Source organism: Hippoglossus stenolepis, chromosome 4 (assembly GCF_022539355.2).
Source record: "Hippoglossus stenolepis isolate QCI-W04-F060 chromosome 4, HSTE1.2, whole genome shotgun sequence".
Taxonomy (NCBI): domain Eukaryota; kingdom Metazoa; phylum Chordata; class Actinopteri; order Pleuronectiformes; family Pleuronectidae; genus Hippoglossus; species Hippoglossus stenolepis.
The window spans coordinates 23,781,010-23,800,984 of NC_061486.1; the positions used below are offsets into that span (position 1 = coordinate 23,781,010).

General features: G+C 43.0%; 1 protein-coding gene across 2 annotated transcripts in view; it reads left to right on the forward strand.

The window, feature by feature from the left end:
* The window catches only part of igsf11 (immunoglobulin superfamily member 11), a 106,637-nt gene that overhangs the window by 70,065 nt on the left and 16,597 nt on the right, over positions 1-19,975 (forward strand). The window contains exons 3-4 of one of the 2 annotated variants that reach the window (XM_035154148.2): positions 18,946-19,109; positions 19,427-19,435. In XM_035154148.2, coding sequence (XP_035010039.1) covers positions 18,946-19,109; positions 19,427-19,435 — 173 coding nt within the window. The remainder of the gene's footprint in view (positions 1-18,945; positions 19,110-19,426; positions 19,436-19,975) is intronic. The other variant, XM_035154149.2, reaches the window with a different exon arrangement.

A 19,975-nucleotide genomic window follows, 5' to 3' on the forward strand; every position in this document is an offset into this window, starting at 1 on the left:
TCCTATTCACCCACCTTCACTTCATCTACCTCATTAGCTCCGCCAAGGAGGTTTTCATCTGCGTTTGTTCGTTGGCAGGATTACTCAAAAACTACCTGATGGATTACCACCAACCTTGGTGGAAGGATATGGGTCAGGGAAGAGCCCAATAAATGTTGCTGTGGATACGGATCAGGGGCAGATCCAGGATTTATTTTTTTGCAAGATAGGGTGTTTTTGTTGTTGTTGTTTTTTTGGGACATTTTCCCAGTTTTCCCAGGAAATAATTAAATAATAATTTACTAATAAAACTAAATGAATGTATTGTCAAATCTCTAAATTTGATGATTCTGCATTTTTTTTATTGAAACATAAACGTTATAGTTATTCTACTTGAAGGCAAAAATTGAGACAAATGATTATAACAAAACTGAAATCACTTCATTTAAAAAGTCCATTTTCATGAGAACTTGGCTCCACAGAACAGCGGTAAGATAAGTGAAGTGTGATTCTCCAGGACTATAGGCTACACCCCGAGGAGCTCCATGCATTTATACTCTTCTAAGTCTATATTAGACCCATTTAGGATCATAAAGATCCACAATTTATATTTGCCAACACACACACTCGACCCCTCTCCCACTTATCACTGTATTTTATTAGGCAGCTCCAACTTCCTTCACGTTCAGAGAGCCGAACATGACGTTCACCCTCCTGCGTCTTTTACAACATCATTGATTTCCAGTCTCTTCCCAATGCGAGCCTTCGGCCCGCTCACCCCTGCCGTCGTACATCACTCTACATTAAGGCATCACCTTTTATATCCCTCCCTTTATATCATCGTATCCTTTACAGAAACCTCTGCCTTTATAGCTCTCTCTGCCCCTCTGACTTCAAACCGATGCCTCTCTTAACTGCCACTTATACAGTAGCTTCTCCCGTGAGGAAAATAGTTCTAATTTTCAAGATATTTCTTAGCATTGGTGAGGTTTTAAACATTTATCAACCTTCTTCGATCATGCGAGCATCCGCCTTCCTTGCATCCTCCCCTTTCAACTGCGCAGCCTGATTGGCGTAGATGTGCGGAATCAGTCAAGATGTCACTTTGAAGCTTCGTAAAAATTCTTCTCCTCCCGTTTGACTTTCCTCAGACGGAGGTACGAGAATCCCATAATATCTTTTTGGGAATCGTATGCGTTCACTGTTCTCTCCGGGGCTCTTTGAGACAGGAATAGACGGATGGAGTGTGTGACTGCCTCCACAGTAATTATGTGATGAATGCCCTCATTCTGTGTGCAGCCCCGAGCAGTGAATAGCCCAACTGATTATTGAGGGGTGTGTTCTCGTAGGAAGACATGAGAATAGATAGACTGAAACAAAGAACCTCAAAGAAAAGAGGATATAGTGTGTGTGTGTGAGCTATTAATGCTCACTCGACTTCCAGCCAAAAACTGATGTCTCAATGAACGAGTCATAGCAGGTACAACGACTGTCGTCAGCCGAGAGGTAGTCCGTTTAGAGCCACACCCGCCGCCACTGTGACCCCTGTCCAACCACACGCTCACAACTATTGACCCAGCCGTCAGTTTGCCACTTCGATGACAACACCAGTTTCTCGATTTGAGTGAAACATTAAGGCGAACACATCGAGCTTTCAGCATTTTTAAACCCCCTTCGATGGATGTTAAGCTCCATTGATAATACCACGTTCTCGCTGTCGAGCTCATATGGATTTTCCTTCACACAGGGGATACAGTGCGAGAGGCGGGGGGAGAGAGAGGGAAACAGAGCTGAAAAGATGGATCATTGAAGGATAACGTTCAACAGCTCCCATATCTAACCCCGGAACAGGCCAACATTAGTGTAAGCCTCTGAGGGCTGGGCTGTAGAAAACATACATCTGTACTGTGTTGCAATCAAACAGATGCTGCCGTCTGTGTTTGTGTGCGTGAAAAGGTGAGTGACAGTCCGTCAACCTTGCATTCCTAGTCCATGACATCATGCAGGAATATGTTGTGCTTTTCAGTCCACTCGACTTTTCTGGCGGATGTAATTATGAATAATTTTGCGAGTTAAAATTATACGTACAAACATGTGATCATTTCATGCTTGGTGTATCGCCAAAGATCAATCCAACCAACAGTCAGGGTTAATTAAGCTGTGACACAGGCTCCCTCTTAACGACATAAGGGACTCTCTTTGGGGCCCTTATCATTTTAATTTCGGCTGTTCAATGAAAACCACATATTTCCAGATTTGGTGATTTTGGAGATAAATTTGGGGATAAAGAGTTTCTTTATGGGTTGAAAAGAATTCCCCTTCGTTTGAAGTAAAAGGAAAAAGAGTGCTTGAGAGCTGAAAACGAGGCTGTTTGTCTCAGTTTATGAAAAGTTGACATTTAGATGATCCATGGTTTTCATTGGACCGTGACACCGGGCTTTAGTGATGCATATTTCCCAACAAATGTGCCATTTATCAAATGACAAAATAGTTGCCACACATACAGCTAATACTTAAACATTTATGCATTAGTAATAGAGACTACATCAGAAGAAGGAGCCGCTCCACTACACAATCAGTACTGTGTCTTACAAAGCATTTAGCCTTTAATGCTGCACTTTTACTTACAGTGGACAGTGAAGGGTGGATTTCATATGTTATGGAATATTTTACACTGCTTTATTTAGTCGTAAACTTACAAGTAAGGTCGCTGAGTTGTTTCTATAACACTTTTTTTATCTTGATTGTTAAAATCCTCTTCATATTGTGATAAATAGATAAATAAAGTTTTCTGAACAAAGTTAAGAGAAGAAGCTGGTGTCTGTGGCCCTCGCAGGACTGTGATCGAAACGACCAATCATTGTGTACGTTGCCTGTGCTCTTTTCCTGCACATGACCAGAGTCTTCAGCCCTGGAGACATACACCGCTAAAGCAGAGACGATAGCCAGGAGTTGGCGAACGAGTCACTGAAAAGTCGGCTTCTAGCAGTTGTCAGTCAGTTCATGTTCATGTGTTTTGGGGGCGTAGCTTTGACAAAAGGGCTGTTGGGAGGGGGTGGGATGTATCGATTGTATTTTTTCAAAGTGAAGCCTGCCTTTGCTAGCTTTTTCAGGATTACCAACCCTAGCTTTATGAAGAGATGTTCCGATACCATGGTTCAAGACGTCACTGCATAAACAAAGAGCCACATGGAGCCCTGGTTTCAGCTTCAGTCAAAAGTGCTTCACTTATTGATTGGTGTTGATAGACCAAGTGAAAAATGGAGATATGATAGTAAATTAGATTTTGAGTAAATTTTACTCTATCCCCGAGCTTAGTAGTTTGCATTTCAATGGTTTGTGTTTTTATCGTAAAAAAAAAGAAAAGGTAATGGTTTGTTTTGTGGTAATATAGGTAATGTTGTGTTGGAAAAAAAAAAAATATATTAAACAATGACAAGCTAAACTTATTGTATGCGATATATAGGGGCAAATTCAAAGCATTTAAAAACTAGCCCAGGACTGCTAAAGACGTGGTATCGGATGGGTTTATAGATTCACACACTTGCCGGTGCCCAACTCTGCATTTTCGGCAGTATCAGAGGCATTTTGCTATCAGAACATCTCTTAGCCTTACTAAAGTAAATACCCCTCCCACCACTGGCAATTTACCAAGGCTCTCATATAGTATGTAGACAAGACATACATGACCACCCTAACACACACACAGGGACACACACACAGTGCACGCGCACACACATGCTCACATGGTCCTCCTCTGAGGCTCACAACCAGCTCACTGCCTGTCAGTCAGGCCCTGAGGAGTCTCAACGGACCCTCACACACAGAGACGTGCAGAAAAGATCAATGGGTTTGCGTTTATAGAGCAACATAACCCCCCACCCCCACCCCACATCCCTCCCTCCCACAGACAAGACCCCCTTCACTAGCACCAAGTCTCTGACCTGTGCCTCGACAGCCAACGTAGTGAGGGTATCGATTTCCACATATTAACGCAGCCTTCATGAAAAGCCCCAGGCAGCAGGAGAGAAGAGAAGAGAAGAGAAGAGAAGAGAAGAGAAGAGAAGAGAAGAGAAGAGAAGAGAAGAGAAGAGAAGTGAAGAGAAGAGAAGAGGAGGGGGAGGAGGCTGGAGAAGATAAGAGGAGATGGAGTGGGAGAGGAGGAGGAGGGCAGGAGGAAGGAGTTTAAAGTAATGCCTGGTGCCTTCTGATACTGTACATCATGCTCAAAAAGATGCACATGTCAGATATAAGCCAGTCCTAAACTTGACTACTCGCTCCGGCCTTTGAAATTTTTAAAAGCAGAAATGCAGCTTCAATTGTACTTGCTAGTGTGTATGTGTATGTGTGTGTGTGTGTGTGTTTAAGTGTGTGTGTTTAAGTGTGTTTGTGATACGGTGTGACATGCGTGCTTTACACAGTGGACTGAGGAGGTGGAGGACACCACCTTATTAGTACATGTTTAATAGAGAATATGAACTGGAATTTAGAAATGTCCTTTTACCCACTTTTCCCTCCCAGTGTCGACAGAACATTTGCCTGCGTCTCTCCCCAGTCTCTTGGTATGCAGAGGATGTAGTTAGATGCTGATGGAGTTGGACAAGTACATGTAGAGTCACCAGATGTCTATTTTCATTTGCCAGCCAGAAACCTTTGGATACATGTCCTCTAATGGGTAATAACTAGCAAACACACCACTGTGTGAGTGGATGTAGATGGAGAACAGATATGGATAGACAGTGGATCAGTGCAGGCTACAGGAGTGGTTTGTGAAATTTCGATGCACGTTTAAAAAAACTGAATAATACAAGAAAACATGTCTGTCTGTGGAAAGAATATTTTAAGAACCATTCATCTGATTGGCTACACACTTGTAGTGTTGCAGTGTTGAATTTAGCGATTTGGACACATTAAATTCAAATTAATAACCAAAAACGTTTTAATGAACAGGCGACAGGCGCTTGACTGGGACTCATCGATGTGATATTTCCGATCAACAGCGTGATCACAACAACCGTGAAGACGACTGTTTCTCCAGTTCGGGGCTCTATGCACTGAGTCGAGCGTCTCCGAACTTCAAACAGCTCTTTGTGCAGCAGTCGCTCTAAGGATCATCGGACTGGGTCCAGCAGCTGGTCTCTAGAGCGAGAGAGAAACTGCAACCAGCATCACCACAAGCCCCAAAAACTGTCCATTACAAACAAGCAGATTTATAACGGGCACTGCACTAGTAACTGTAGTGAATCCTTGGTAACCAAAGGCTTGGTTGACAATGAAGAAGGTAATTACCGTCCTAACAGCTGGAGGTGTTTGAATGTCACATTCAGAGGATTAGATGTTTGGGGGAACATCAGTGTTGAAAGGTGACTTTGCTTGTTTTTGGCTGCAGTTGCACCGGGGGTTTGGAAAAGCTTCAAAAACTGGAATGATTCTCTTCACCTATAAACAGGAAACTCACTGTTCAATGTAACACTGTCAAACGTTTTCATCTGATGGCACCCTCTCATTTAGCACCACAGGTAAAGGAGTACGCTGTCAGCGAAGAAGGGAGCTCTTACGTCATCAGCATTTGACCTCGACGTGGTGTGGACAGAAGAAGGCAGCAGTGTTGGGGTGTTTAAAACATTAGTGTGTTGGAAGGTGCAGTGGATCTGTCCGCTATGCCTAATGGGCAGCACGTGCGGCTCCTTATTCATCAGCTGTTACTCTCTTCTGCCTTCCTTCCCTCACGCTGCCTCTCGCACACTTTTCCCCCCTGTCATGCACACACACTCGTGTTCACTCATTTTCTCTTTTCATCGCAAAAAACACTCTCTTTGTGAAGGAAGAGTAGGAGGCGTGTTTGCCAGCCATATGGCAGTGCCAGGGGCGTCCGGAGCAGATGTGCTCGGCATTGGGGCTCTGCTCCATCAAGCACATGCATACACACACATGTACACACAGTAACACACACACACACACACACTCAGAGGCTTACGCAGCAGCGCCTGTTACAGAGGAAGAGGTCACAGACTGACAACAGCATTATCTAACTCTCAAAGTGCAGCTACGCCGGCTGCAGGAGCAACATGAGCGACAATGGGGAACTTCTGAGGCCTCAGCGGGACTTTGAATCAATGAGGGCTTCAACAAAAATGTTACAGCAATTCATAGTTTGTATGTTGTCACGCTGTGTATCTGGCTCTAAGCTGTTATTCTACATTTCAATTACATAGCTGGAAGAATATACATCTCAAAAGAAAACACAATGAGAAGGCCCGTGTATGATGCAATCCTAGCACAGCACTTGCAAAAACATCTTTCCTTTGTGATGCTTTTAGGTCAATAGGATGTCGCAGTTTGTCAAAAGTTAAGTGTCTTAATCACAAAATGCAAAAGAGGCCCTCCTGCACTCCACTCTTTATGTATGCGTGCACTGAAAGCTGGTCTGCTGATCAAAGCTTTTGCCTTTGACTGATCAGAGTGTAAGAAAACTTCTCTGTGATCAGAGTTTGGTGCTTCTGACTTCTGCGTTTCTTCGCTGTCTGGGAAAAGAGCCCTCGTTGCCTGAAGAGCGCCGACTCAGCGGGTTCGTGTTGACTTTTTTTTAGAGCTGTTTTTGCTGAATAGTAAAAGAATGATGGAGGTGCGTGCGTGTGCGTGTGCGTGTGTGTGTGTGTGTGTGTGTGTGTGTGTGTGTGTGTGTGTGTGTGTGTGTGTGTGTGTGTGTGTGTGTGTGTGTGTGTTACAGTACAGTACAGTTTCCCTTGAATGATATGGCATGTAAATTTGACCAGTGTGCAGAATGAGAATGTAAGCAGGTTCCCAGTGTTTGCTGAGCCAGCGTTCGATCCAGATCAAACACCCAAAAGCAGAATAAAGTTAGAAAGCATCACTATGCTGGTCAAACAACCAAGCACAAGCTCACATCAAATAGGTTGTGCAAAAAAAATAAGCTTTCACTCAAAAGCATTTCTTTGAGTTTTTATTTCCTTGAATTACCATTCCATCACCCCGAGATAATGTTTGCTGTGATTTAAGTAGTGAAGAGGTTAAATCAAAGCAGAATGAAGCGGTACAGTAATGACTGCTGCCTGGTGTGTTGTTAAATGTTCAGTTTTTTTTTTCCATTTGGACGAATCAGCCTTCCTATAAGATTTTAAAGTAATATTTCCAGTAACACAGGGTTTAAATAGATTCACATTTAAACTCATTTCGTGATGCAAGGAGGAGGCAGAGCTTTTCCATTACTGGAAATGCTTATCTACTGCCAGTCATGCAACGAAATAGATTAGTATGATCTGAGTTGCATGTGAATTTCCCCATGTGTCTATTTGTAGAGATAGAGATGTTACGATACCATTTTTCTCTCCCCGATACAGATTCTGATACCTGGACTTTGTGTATAGGCCGGGACTGATCCCATACCAGTGCAGTTAAAAAACAATTAGACGTATTTTAAAAGTTTTATGCTGGTGAAGTGATGATTGCTGATTGATGCCACATCGGCAAATCACTTTTTCTTTGCTGCTCTAGAAACAGTATTGCCAGTGGCAGTACAGTGTAACTGCTGTAAATTTTGGTAAAAGAAAATTGCGTACTTGTTGATGCTGTATTCAGCTTTTTCGGCTGTATCAGATGCATTTCCGATGCTGCTAACGGTATCGTAACGAGGGTTGAAACGATTCCTCGAGTAACTTGAGTAAATCGATTACTAAAAATAATAATAAAAATAATCTATATACTGCCAGCGAATGTGTGTAGACAGGCTCTCGTACTGCTCAGTGGCCGCTGTGTTTCACACGGATGACTATTACTGTTGCACAACGTGCGTGTTTAGAGGGCAGAGTTCCACCGAAACCATTTATTGTTCTTTGCTCCCCGGTGCATTACAAAGGAACAAGACGACAGAAAGCATTGTTTACGACGCAAACGACATTTACCCCATAAGTTTGTTTTTTGGTGCTGCCTTCAGGTGCTGTCCAAAAACCAAATGTCTTCACAGAGTACAACCAAGCTAAAGTCTCCCGGTGTACACAGTTGACCCATTTACTAAAGCATAGCAGGCTTTTTACAGTTTTTTTATTGATTACACCTGAATAATTAAAAATAATTCTGAATGTTATGTTTAATTGCAGCGTCGTTCGTTCACAGCTTTCTTTTGTCCTGACTGATCACCAGGTTGGCTCCACTCCCACACACACAAACTCTCTCTCTCTCACTCACACACGCAAACATATTTATTATCCGATTACTCCATTAATCGATGGAATAATCAATAGAATACTAATTACTAAAATAATCGATAGCTGCAGTCCTAATCCTAACATACCAACATGTCAATGCAGTTCATCACAAGTGCTCATTTACACAAAACTGGAAATGGGAAGATTTTGTAAAAAAATGATCAAATCATGTCCTCTCATCCGCTCCTTTGTTCCAGGATCAACTGAGAAAATTAACCATTAAGAGAGATGGCACAGAAAGTAAAAGATTATTTTTTCTACCTTAAATGAGATTCAAATGTCTTTTTAAAGGGAATCGATAGATGTTAGGAGTCAGCTGAGAGCAGCTGTGCACAGGAAGATCACAAACCTTTGTGACACTGGAGGCAAAGTGGCGCATCAGCGTGTGTGAGAGTGTGTGTGTGTGTGTGTGTGTGTGTGTGTGTGTGTGTGTGTGTGTGTGTGTGTGTGTGTGTGTGTGTGTGAGACAGCTGGTGAAGTGCAGTGTCTGGGTTCTCAGTCATTTCAAATATAGCACAAGTTTGTTGAGACTGATCTTTGTATGAATATTGTAGATGTGTAACAATATATTGTGCATCACAGACATTTTATAGGAGACTACAGGTTATACTCAACACAGAATTTTCAATAGAGTCTAGAAGTGCTCTACTGTTTAAACTTTTGATTTGTAATGAAAACAAGCTCTCTCTCATCTCTATTCATACTGTATTTATAGTATATATTCTTCCATCTCTGCATTTCTTCTTGTTATACAAATATTTATCCAATTATTTGTCTTTTATACTATCAAATAACCTGTATTGAAGATATTTTTTTACTTTTAAGTTTTTTTGGGGTGTGGTTTTCACATAAGCCAAACTCCACATGTATTTTACATTTTATTTATGAAATAAACTAAACTAAACTAATGGAGAATTATAGTAATAAAAATATCCTAATGTATACAACTGCTTTAATAATTACATCTTTACATACATTTATTATATATTATATTCTAATTCTTCGAATCTTGCATCTTACACTGCACTGTGCTATAAGGAAACAGATAAAACACTCACAATGAGCTCAGTCACATTTAGGTCAGACAACAACAACGTTAGTGTGCAGCTGGGTAACAGAGAATGTCAAACAACAGCAAACACTGGAGAAAGACAGCTTTATGGAACTGTCCAGTGTTAATATCCCATAATAAACCTATTATTTCTCAGCACTTCTCTCAACTTTGTAGCTCTTAATAACAGAGAGATACTGAGTATCTAAAACACAGATGCATTTTTCCCCCTCAAATAAAATCAAGTACATGAAATCTAGTGGAGCGGGACTTTGCCAAACCACAGCCTTCCGCCTCCCTCTCTGCTTCCCGCTGATAGTACACATCAGTGGCACCGAGTTGAGCAAGGGTTCATCCTGAAGGTGAGGCCACACAGGGACTCAAACAGACGATAAATCATTACGGGCCCCTTATTGCGGACCGAATCACCTGCAGAAGCACTGCTGCTCCCATGTGGCCCAGGCCAGTGTTGGCGGGCTTAAAAAACACTGTCCTCATTTGGAGAACTACCAGAGAGAGAGAGAGAGAGAGAGAGAGAGAGAGAGAGAGAGAGAGAGAGAGAGATCAAACTGGCAGAACCACGAGTGGGAAAAAGAAACAAAGTAAAGAACAAAGAAGAGTAATTTGATGTAGAGAGAGAACAGTCTCTGCCTACAAGCCAATTACTAACCAAAGGGCAGCAGACAAGGTTACCTGAGGCTAAATGCTAGTTCCAGGAATAGTCCTGTAGTATTATCAGCTGACTGGTGTTGTGAGGCTGACTGAGAAGCTAAGACTGTATTTGTGTTTACCTGTGCCGTGCAGACAGTGGAGAGAGTGCCAGGAGTCTGGCCTTACCTGCAGACATGCAGCACGGAAAGGTAAACAGTGCTACCTGTCCACACCACGCGGCACATTCAAGGACCAGGGATGAAAAGAAAATAATTTCCTGGTGGATTTTACCTTTGTTAAATAGGCATACGTTGGATTTTTTTTGGAAAAGTCATGTAATGCCATTCATGCAATGACTAGGATGTCACTTAGTAGATCACATAACTTGGCCAAGGCCCGATAGCAAATCAAGCTGCACCAAACTGCACACACAGAAATAGGTCCCCTAAATATGCCTTCATTTTTCATCGTGATCTTTGAATTATTCCTGGGACGTGCATGACAATGTTGAAAATCTCGCAACATTTAAAAAAAGAAAGAGAAAAATTAAAAATAAAAATAAAAAACAAATCCTGGATCCACCCTCTGATCAGGATCCGAACCAACATTTAACAAGTTCCTCCCTGACCCATACCACATCCTTCCATCAAGTTTCGTGGTCATCCATGTCGTAGTTCTTGCGGAATCTTGCTCGCAAACAAAAAAACATACAAACAAACCAACAGGGGTGAAAACATTAATTTAGGTAATAACAATGTCTATGCATCATCCCGTTGTTTATGTCATCTCAAGGCGTTGTATTGTGGGAGAGCTGCAATTTTGACACCCTTAATCTTTCTTGTGAAGAGGCGACAACATCAGACACGCTGCTTCACGTGAAAGTCTTTGCATGAACCGGGCCATTGTCACCTAGTTAAAATGGACGTGAGAACGGCAGCTGCCAAACAGCGAAACACAGCCACTTGCCAATCATGTCATCTTACTGGCAGATCAGTATGCCTGGCAGGATGTTAGATTTACGTGCAGACACTGTGACAGGTTTGCCAAACATGCAAGTCTGCCAGGGAGTAGAGTTACCACACACAGAGATGGTGTGAAGGCTGTGAGGTGGCTGCTGGGGACGGGGGACAGATTCTATTTCTTTTGGGAAATCCAGGTCTGGTTCGTCGGCTGTCATTTGAAACAACATGCAGAACAGTCTGTCCTGGCAATTTCCTCTTTTTTTCTTTGATGCAGTGTGACCCAGGATGGGAACAATGTTTAAGCTCAGAGCTGCGTACGTACTTGTGATTAGTGTACTCCACTGAAGTTGGAACTTGATTTATTTATTTTTTGGTCATTGTGTGCGTGTGTGTGTGTGTGTGTGTGTGTGTCTGTGTGTGGTAGTGTCCAGGGCTGCATGTGCAGAGCCATCTGTTTGCTGCTTTAGCAGTAGTCTTCCAGTGCCCGAGCTTATCTGTGCACGAGGGCAGTGGCCTACTTCAACCTTCTGCTCGCTCAGCGCACACATGCCGAGCACACTAGTTTGGTTGATCACCCGTCAGCTTGCCCAAGATAACTTTCCCCAACTTGATTTGCATTAGCGAGCAGTCGCTGCGTTGTGACTCATCATACAAAATATTCCCCATCGCATGCTACCAATTTCAAAGTAACACTTATTTTACATATACTTTTTAGGAACAGTAATTTGGGACACTTCCAATCATGTTTCTAAATTAAACTAAAACAGCCTTGTTGCAGGATTTAATTTCAGTTCATCATTGACTTGTGCATTCCTGTCTCACTAAACTACATTTCTCAATTTTTTTAAAATTTTAAATAGTTTAAATATAAATACTGTGTTTGTCTTATGAGGGGCCAGTGTGGACGTGTTGCAAGTGGTATAGATGATGGATGAGTGGATGGAGTGATACCTTTACATTACACTACATCTAGTTAAAATTCAGCTAAAATGAGAATGAGCTCTAGTCCCTTCAAATATTCTCTCCATTCATGATTGTGGGATTCTCTAAGCGATGGCTATAGGCACAGGGACCGCTGCCATAGCTTGTATATGTGAGCTGTGAGGCCTCAGGTTTATAGTGGCGGCGCATCAGGGGCGCAGTGAGCTGGACTCGTCAGACTGAGTACAGTTGAGAGGAGAGTATTAAGCTATATAGGCCCCTGTTCAAGAGTTGGCTGTTGAGGCTAATAGGTCAACTAGGATGGGCAGGGCAGCAGATGAGGGGGAGGATGAGCAAGAGCATTTTTTAAGGCTCTTTCATTGGATGCGGGTTTGCAGGACAGGAAGAGAAGAAAAGGAATCATCATCTGATTTCCTTTTGAGCCAGCAAAATATCTCATCCTGTTTGTGACCATATACAAATAGGAGGAAGTTTAACCTGAATATTTACCAAGTCTTTCATGTATATGTGCGTGCACCAACATGTTGCATGCACCATCACTTTGCATCCTTGTCATCTATAGCTTTGATCATGCAGCTACAGCCTGATACAATATGCGCAGTCTTTGAATTAGTACAAACCATACAAGGAGTTCAATCCAAGAAATAGTCCCTGCCCCTGTGAAACGACTTGTTTTCTTTTTGTTTGTTTGAATTAAACAAATGAGATATGACAGTTGGATCTGTTCATCTTTGGACAAAGCTCAGCGAATCTACTATGCCGAGCTAAGTCTCCTGGCTATACCATTACACCATTGACTGTATATAAACATGGGCAATGTGACAGCTCCCCAAAAGTGAAACCAGTCATCTCGACTTCCCCCTGGTGGCTGGCTGCAGTACAGGCCATAAACGTCACCTCGATCATGTTTGCAGATGGGACATGGGCTTAAGAAGATGTTTCTGTCATTTGAGGTAGTTCATGCCACCCTGATGTGTGCTCATGTTTCTATTTAATTAGTTATTAAATGCTCTTAAACAGGGTGAAACGTCATGATTGACGGCTTTTACTGACTCGCAATTGGTCGACAGTGGCTTGTCCCAGTTATGGGGTATTTTGGTCTCCTTTTTGTAAAACGGCAGGAAGTGAAGGTCTGCGTACATTTTTATTTTGTTTGGCAGTGGCATCAATCTTCTCGTTTTTCTCGTAGCAGTAACTTGAAAAAGTGGATTTCCCCAACATGTCTAGTCCATTATATATATATATAAAGAAACTCAGAAACCATTGGAAAGGATTTATTGAATTTCCCAGTCAAACTCCATTAACGTGAACAAGGCTCATGGAGAAATTAAATACCCTTTCAGGTTGAAAAGTGACTTTACCTCAGCAGTGCTTTGAGCATGGTGCTTGATGCTTGATGCTTTACTGAGCAGCTGGGTACACGACTATGCCACCTGAGTTTCACACGGATGTCGCTGCTCGCTTGTTGGTTCGCCCTGGTGCCTCGCGGGCAGTGGCAACATCACAGGGCCCCCGCTACATCCACGTACAGAGCCCGTCGTGAAGCCCCTGGGTCTCCTGCAAAAGAATGGGACACAGGGCTCCATTTATGTGTGGGCACAGGTGTCGGCACACATGAATCCACGTGTAGATGTGTGCTCATGCTTGTGTCTAATTTCATGGTTTTACTACTCTTTTTTGTCCCCGCAGTCAATTCACTTTTAGTGTAAGTTTGAGTCCGGAGAGAAACTCTAAAAGGATGTGCAGATTAAACATGAAATGCGAGTGGAGCTGCCAACTGTCATGCCTGAAGCAGGAGATACATGATTTTATGCTCAATCTCTCACCGCATCCTTTTACTCGTCTCCTCTCACTACTTAAGCGGTCTCACGCTTGGAGAAGATGCAGCTGACAAAAGGTGGATATCACGCATGAAACTGACCAACTGTGATGTCTTTAATGTTGCGCTCTGGCTTAAACATTTTAAATATAGGTGTATTAAACCTAAAACACCAAGCTATGGTAATTTGGAGGAGATTATTTAAATAAATCAATGCTGCACATATTGGTGTGTGTCCTGTTTTCTCTCTTTAGTCAGTGTGTGTGTGTGTGTGTCTCTGTGTGTGTTCACACTCAACTCAGTGAAGCTCTGCCAGAGGCTCATCACATCACAGCATCAGGGGCATCTGTTTGAAACTGAAATAAAAGTAAAGCCTATGAATAAAAGAGCCCCATGAATAAAAAACACACGATGCAAATTACTTGCCAGGCAGGGATTGTCTGTCTGTGTCTATCTGCTTGTGTGTGTGTGTGTGTGTGTGTGTGTGTGTGTGTGTGTGTGTGTGTGTGTGTGTGTGTGTGTGTGTGTGTGTGTGTGTGTGTGTGTGTGTGTGTGTGTGTGTGTGTGTGTGTGTGTGTGTGTGTGTGTGTGTGTGTGCGCGCTCTCTCAGTCAAACTAAGGTGCAGCCATGATGGGATGGAGAACAAATGCAGGGTGAATACAACACTTCCACTCTTTTATTCACTCTAACACCCTTTCTTTCCTTCTCTCTCTCTCTCTCTCTCTCTCTCTCTCTCTCTCTCTCTCTCTCTCTCTCTCAGTCACACACACACACACACACACACAGATGTGTTTGGTTTTCTCATGCATTAATCAACAGCAGTTTTGACACTTGGCTCCTGAATGAGGAGACAGAGCTGTTTTAACGGAGCCATGCTAGTTCTCTCCTTGACTCCACCAGCACTGCTAGCACTGCCTGAGGTGACTTTATCAATTAGGCCTCACTGAAAACAACAGCATTTTCTCCACCTTTCTGTAGTCCTCCCCTTTTCTGTCTTTCTTCTGGTTTGTCCTTCCTCTCTTTGCTGCCGAAGTGACTGGGGCTCTCCCTTCTCTCGTGCTTCTCTTTTCCTCCTAATCGATTCCTGCTCAAACTTTCTGCCCATTTCCTGCCCACTCTTCTCTTGTCTTAGTGTCTTGTCTTAGCAATGAATGCCCAACCTGATGTTTTTATTTTGGACTCTTATTCCGGATATCTTTTTGTAATTTAATTATTGACAGCGACACTGTGCTGCAGTGGGTAGCACTGTCACCTCACAGCTAGAAGGAGTTCGGGTGCGGCCGGGGGCTTTCTTTGAAGAGTATGCATGTTTTCTCTGTTTCTGCATCAGTTTTCTCCGCGTACCTCGACTTCCTCCCACAGTCCAGAAACAGATTGGGATTAGGTTGATTGGAGACTTTAAATTGAGCGTAGGTGTTTATATGAGAGTGAATGGTTGTTTGTCTCTGTGTGTCGGCCCTGTGATGGACTGGGCATCCAGGGTGTGCCCTGCCTCTTATTCAATGTCAGCAGGGATTTGGCTGGATGGATTTTATAATTGACTAAACACACTTAACAAATAGACAACAGGAGACAACAGGTTGCTCTTTATTTACCTATGCTTATGAGTGGAATCATGCATTTCTTGGCTTTTTTCATAGGACATTAATCATGGCACACTCGCAGATCAGTCTTTCAGCTCGTAGGCTATTGTCTGATAACAAATAAGCCTCTGGGTGCAACTGCCAATATTTTGGGGCCTCCAATGTAGATAGGAGAGACTTTCGTTCAGGGTTTACTTTCTGGCTACAGTTTCTTTTCTTTAGCTATATATGTCGCTACACAAAACAGTGATACTTTTTGTAGGTGTTTTATGTTGACGACATTTTGGCTAATCTCTATTAACAGCAATTTTTATATGAATGCAGACAAATTTAAAAGCCGATGCATTTTGGTCAATGTTCGACCGATGTTCGACCCGGAGGACACCAATGCCTGCTCAAATGTTCTCGGTGTGTGAACTAGAAATAGAAACCAGAGACGGCCCCAAACTCGCCCACAGATTCTGAACATTCACATGCAGAACCTTTGAATAGAGATAACTCACAGATAAACAGATACAATGCCAGTTAGATGAAGTTATTTTTGCAAACTATGCTGCTAAATCTAATCAGCAGCCCATGACCTGACTAGTATCATCCCACAGTAACTTAATAAGGGGGACAACACAGCATTGATCTACCACAGGTACACGTAACTGTGGGCAGTAGAAGGCCAGCGTCCGGGAGAGATGTCCATGTGAGTTTTTGCTTTTCTACTGTCAGTCATGCTGGTCTGGGTCCTGCTGAGCTGAGCCTCGGGGCAGCTCCGAGCTGCAAGAGAGAGGAGGAGCGAACAAGATGTTTGTTGATGGAAAAAGTGGAGAGACTTGGCTGTTAAATCGGGCAGGACGGGCGCCTCATTTACGTCACACCTATATATGCACCTCAGCCTGGAGATATGAAGAAGACTGCAGAACTCAGTGCAACACTCAGCCTTGGGCAAGAATAGATGTGAGAAGGGAACAAAACAGAGGGGAAGCAGAAACTTTGAGGCTGTGTCTGAGTCTATTTCTCCATTATTATAATCAGTTGAGATGATTTGCATCGGCTTGTTTCTCGTATTCTATAAACAACATCACACTGTGGCATTTTGTTTTTTTTATCCGGGTGGTCCTATTTGACAACGAGCGGCTCGACACTCGTCCCTCACACATCAGACCCTTTTCAACGTGTACATTCTGGACTCACCGGACATGCTTCATGAGCAGAGCTGATGGTGTGAAGCAGAAGTTTGTGCAATAATGAGGCAACGCCAAGCAATGGCTCAGTTTAGCTGGTGAGCAGTCAAGTCTTTTACATGTGTCCCCAAAGGGCTAGTGTACATGTCACCGATGACAGACTGATGAGTTTGAATATGCATGTGTGATAGTGGGTGGTACATATCGTGTGTGTGTGTGTGTGTGTGTGTGTGTGTGTGTGTGTGTGTGTGTGTGTGTGTGTGTGTGTGTGTGTGTGTGTGTGTGTGAGAGTCAAGAGGGCATGTGTGCATTTGTACTTTGACTGTATGTGCACATATGTTTGCTCACACATGTGTTTGTGTGCTTGTTTGTAAGTGTGTGTGTGTGTGTGTGTGTGTGTGTGTGTGTGTGTGTGTGTGTGTGTGTGTGTGTGTGTGTGTGTGTGTGTGTGTGTGTGTGTGTGTGTGTGTGTGTGTGTTCTTTGGTCTTGGGGGCTTACAGGCTCTGTGCGCAGAGGTTTCCTAATCCAGTGTTTTGAAATGAGCCCTCCAGCTGTTGTGGGTTTGAGAGACTGCAGCCTTGGAGGAGGCTCAGAGTTGATAAGATGCTCCTTCTATCTTCATTCCTCTAGGAGTTTTCTTTCTTTCTTTCTCTTCTTCCTTTCTTCCCTCCTCTCCTCTCCCATTCCTTCCCTTTCTCTCTTTCTTTCTCTCCTTTCCTCCTTTTCTTCCCTCCTCTCCCTTCCTTCCTCCCTTTCTTTTCATCCTTCCTTCCTTCCTTCCCTTTCTCTCCTCTGTGAATCTTCCACATGCTATTATCTGTGTGGTCAAAAGAAGAATAAACACACGCGCACACATTCTGTTTAGCTCGTGATTGTTTTGTGTGAACTTCCTCCGTCTCGCAGTTAATCCTCCAATAAGAACACACAGTGGATGAATTCGGTGCAGGAAATGAACCTTGTGTCCATAGAGGATGATCAGATTAGAGTGGTGATCTAAGTGTGGGTTATTCATTGTATTTACAGTAAAATGGTTTGTTGATGCAGATGGGTAATTGAAGCTCATTAGCTGCATCGTGACTGTACAAGCTGGGGAGACATGTCGTGCCGCTTAACTCGCAGTCGTAGTATTTAAGCAATCGAGCAATCATGGTGAATTATACCTTTTGACATTCCAGTAGAATATAAAGCCTTTAAGTGAAACTCCTTGCACAATTTAAGTCCTTTCCTTGAATATATCCCTTGGTGGTGTGGAGCAGGTTGAGCGCTGCCTATCTCCCTTGTGCCAGCAGTGAGCCTGGAGGGCGTGTGGTGTCTGCCAGCAGAGGGGAAGCGTAGGAAGTCCAGCAGGTTTTGGACAGACAGAGACGGAGCAACGGGCAGTCTGTCAGCTAGAATATGATGGCGATATGCAAATTAGCGAGAAAGGAAGCCTAATATTCTTAGCAGATGGAAAATCCAAATATTTATAACCTAGAGAAAATAGAAATATATACAGTTTATTGATGTATTAGGGGCTCATTGCTTGCGCTTGACGTCTGGCTTGATTCATCCTGCCGCAGAAACGACATGCTGGTGGTCCCCGCTAAGATCATCATCTTACATTATCACTAACAAGAACGATTCACAGGACATGATCAATTATTCTTAATCATATCAGTGCCATCATCCTCCTCACCATGTTTAGATAAGATTACTTCCCACTGGGCTTTTTGGACATGGATACATGCATGCGGGGGAGATTTAACCTAATTTAGACTGTAATGTCTTTAGCGGGTCTAGAAATAGAATGCAGCATGTACATATTTGTCTCCGTGGGTCTGTTATGGCTGACAGCTGAGTCGAGATCAAGAAAGCAGGTCCTTGGTTGCGTAGTTTGAAAGGCGTAAACCTTTCAGAGAACAGGATAAGGGAAATATTATTCAGAGTAGCCGCAACTATTCCAACTTGTCCTGTCGATTTTTGTACATATGTATGGATACAAGCGGCGTTCCTATGAAATCAGCAGGATGCTAGTTGTTTGAGGAAAGGAATCACTCAAGAGGCAGCCCATCGTGTTCCCCCATTTAACTGTTACATATTTCATGTGATCCTTCACAGTGCGGTCTCGATGTTTGTTTATCTGCTGAGAGCGTTTCAAAAGAGGAGCTCGGTTCAGAAATCGTGTTTGTTTTTGCCATAAAGATGAAAAGGCTGCGGCGAAAAAGGACACATCGAGGAATTAAACACGACTTATGCTTTTGAAGATGTTGCACATTTCAGTGTACACGGCAGAGGTTTTGCTTATTATTATTCATATTTATAGACCTACCTTTGCCTCACTGTGTCGGTCTCTATCTGCCTCGATATCTGGGAGTAAGTAAGGGCAGGGTTTCCAATATCACTGATCCAGGTGATCAAACAGCCTGGGGTAAGCCTTTGAAACTGCACACATTTAGATATTGTATGAGATGCATTTGCTGGGAGTTGCAGATGCTCTCTGCTCTTTTCTTACCTGAAGTGATGAGTGCTTATCTACTATTCATCACCACCCTAATCAGCGCCTCCTTCTCCCTGCAGTGTGTGTGCAGGCACTGGACGTGACAGTGTCCCAGAGCAGCATCCAGGTGGCCCGTGGTCAGGCGGCCGTCCTGCCCTGCTCTTTCACCACCAGCGCTGCCCTCAACAACCTCAACATCATCTGGATGGTGATACCGCTGTCCAACGCCAACCAGCCAGAACAGGTACATCAGACCAGATGCACACACTGTGACAGAGCAGCCCCTTGGTTTTTTTACACACAGTGCTGAATTAAAGAAGTGTTAGAAAACATTTCCTGGTATTTGGACCCAGCGGGCAGAGTGCTGCAGAAACACTCTGATAAGAGAATTGCTGTGACGGTTGTAATTACGTTCAGATTGTGTGTCAGTAAGCGGCCAGAGCTGCTGTGCACTACTATGACTACTATGCTCCTACATGTATGCATCTAACTTATCTTGCAATGCACCATTATTGTATATGCATCATGTGGACGGCCGTACTGCTTCCCCACCTTTCACAGTCAAAGCAGGTACGCACAGGACTTTACTCTCAATCTGTACTAAGGTGTGCTCAGATGCAGCGCAAAGAGAATTTCAGAGTTTGCCTAAATGCATACAGGTAAAGGATAGGTGAAAAGACACTGATTGAGGTAAGTGGCCCAAATTTTGTTAGAAATAACCTGACAATTGAGAAATTAGCACATTGCATCCAGAGAGAGGATCTCTCCAGCACAGTTACATGACAGTAATTGCCATGCTATGGTTTATATATACTGTGTTAATACAGTATGTCAAACGTGCAAAAATAGGCTGCAAATCAACTTTGCACAAACAAAGATTTCTCTTTCTGGTGCATCTGAATGCACCTCTAGGATGTTAGCTTTGTATGTTATAGATATTAGATGACCTTATTAGTATAGGTCTAGTAGGGAGCTACGATGGAGTATTAGTTGAAGAAAAAAGGAATTCATAGATTTGGAGAATAAAGTCACAATATTTCGAGAATAAATTTGTAATTGAGAGGAAGCTCACATTATGAGAATGAAGTTGTAATTTTTCAAGAAAAGTCA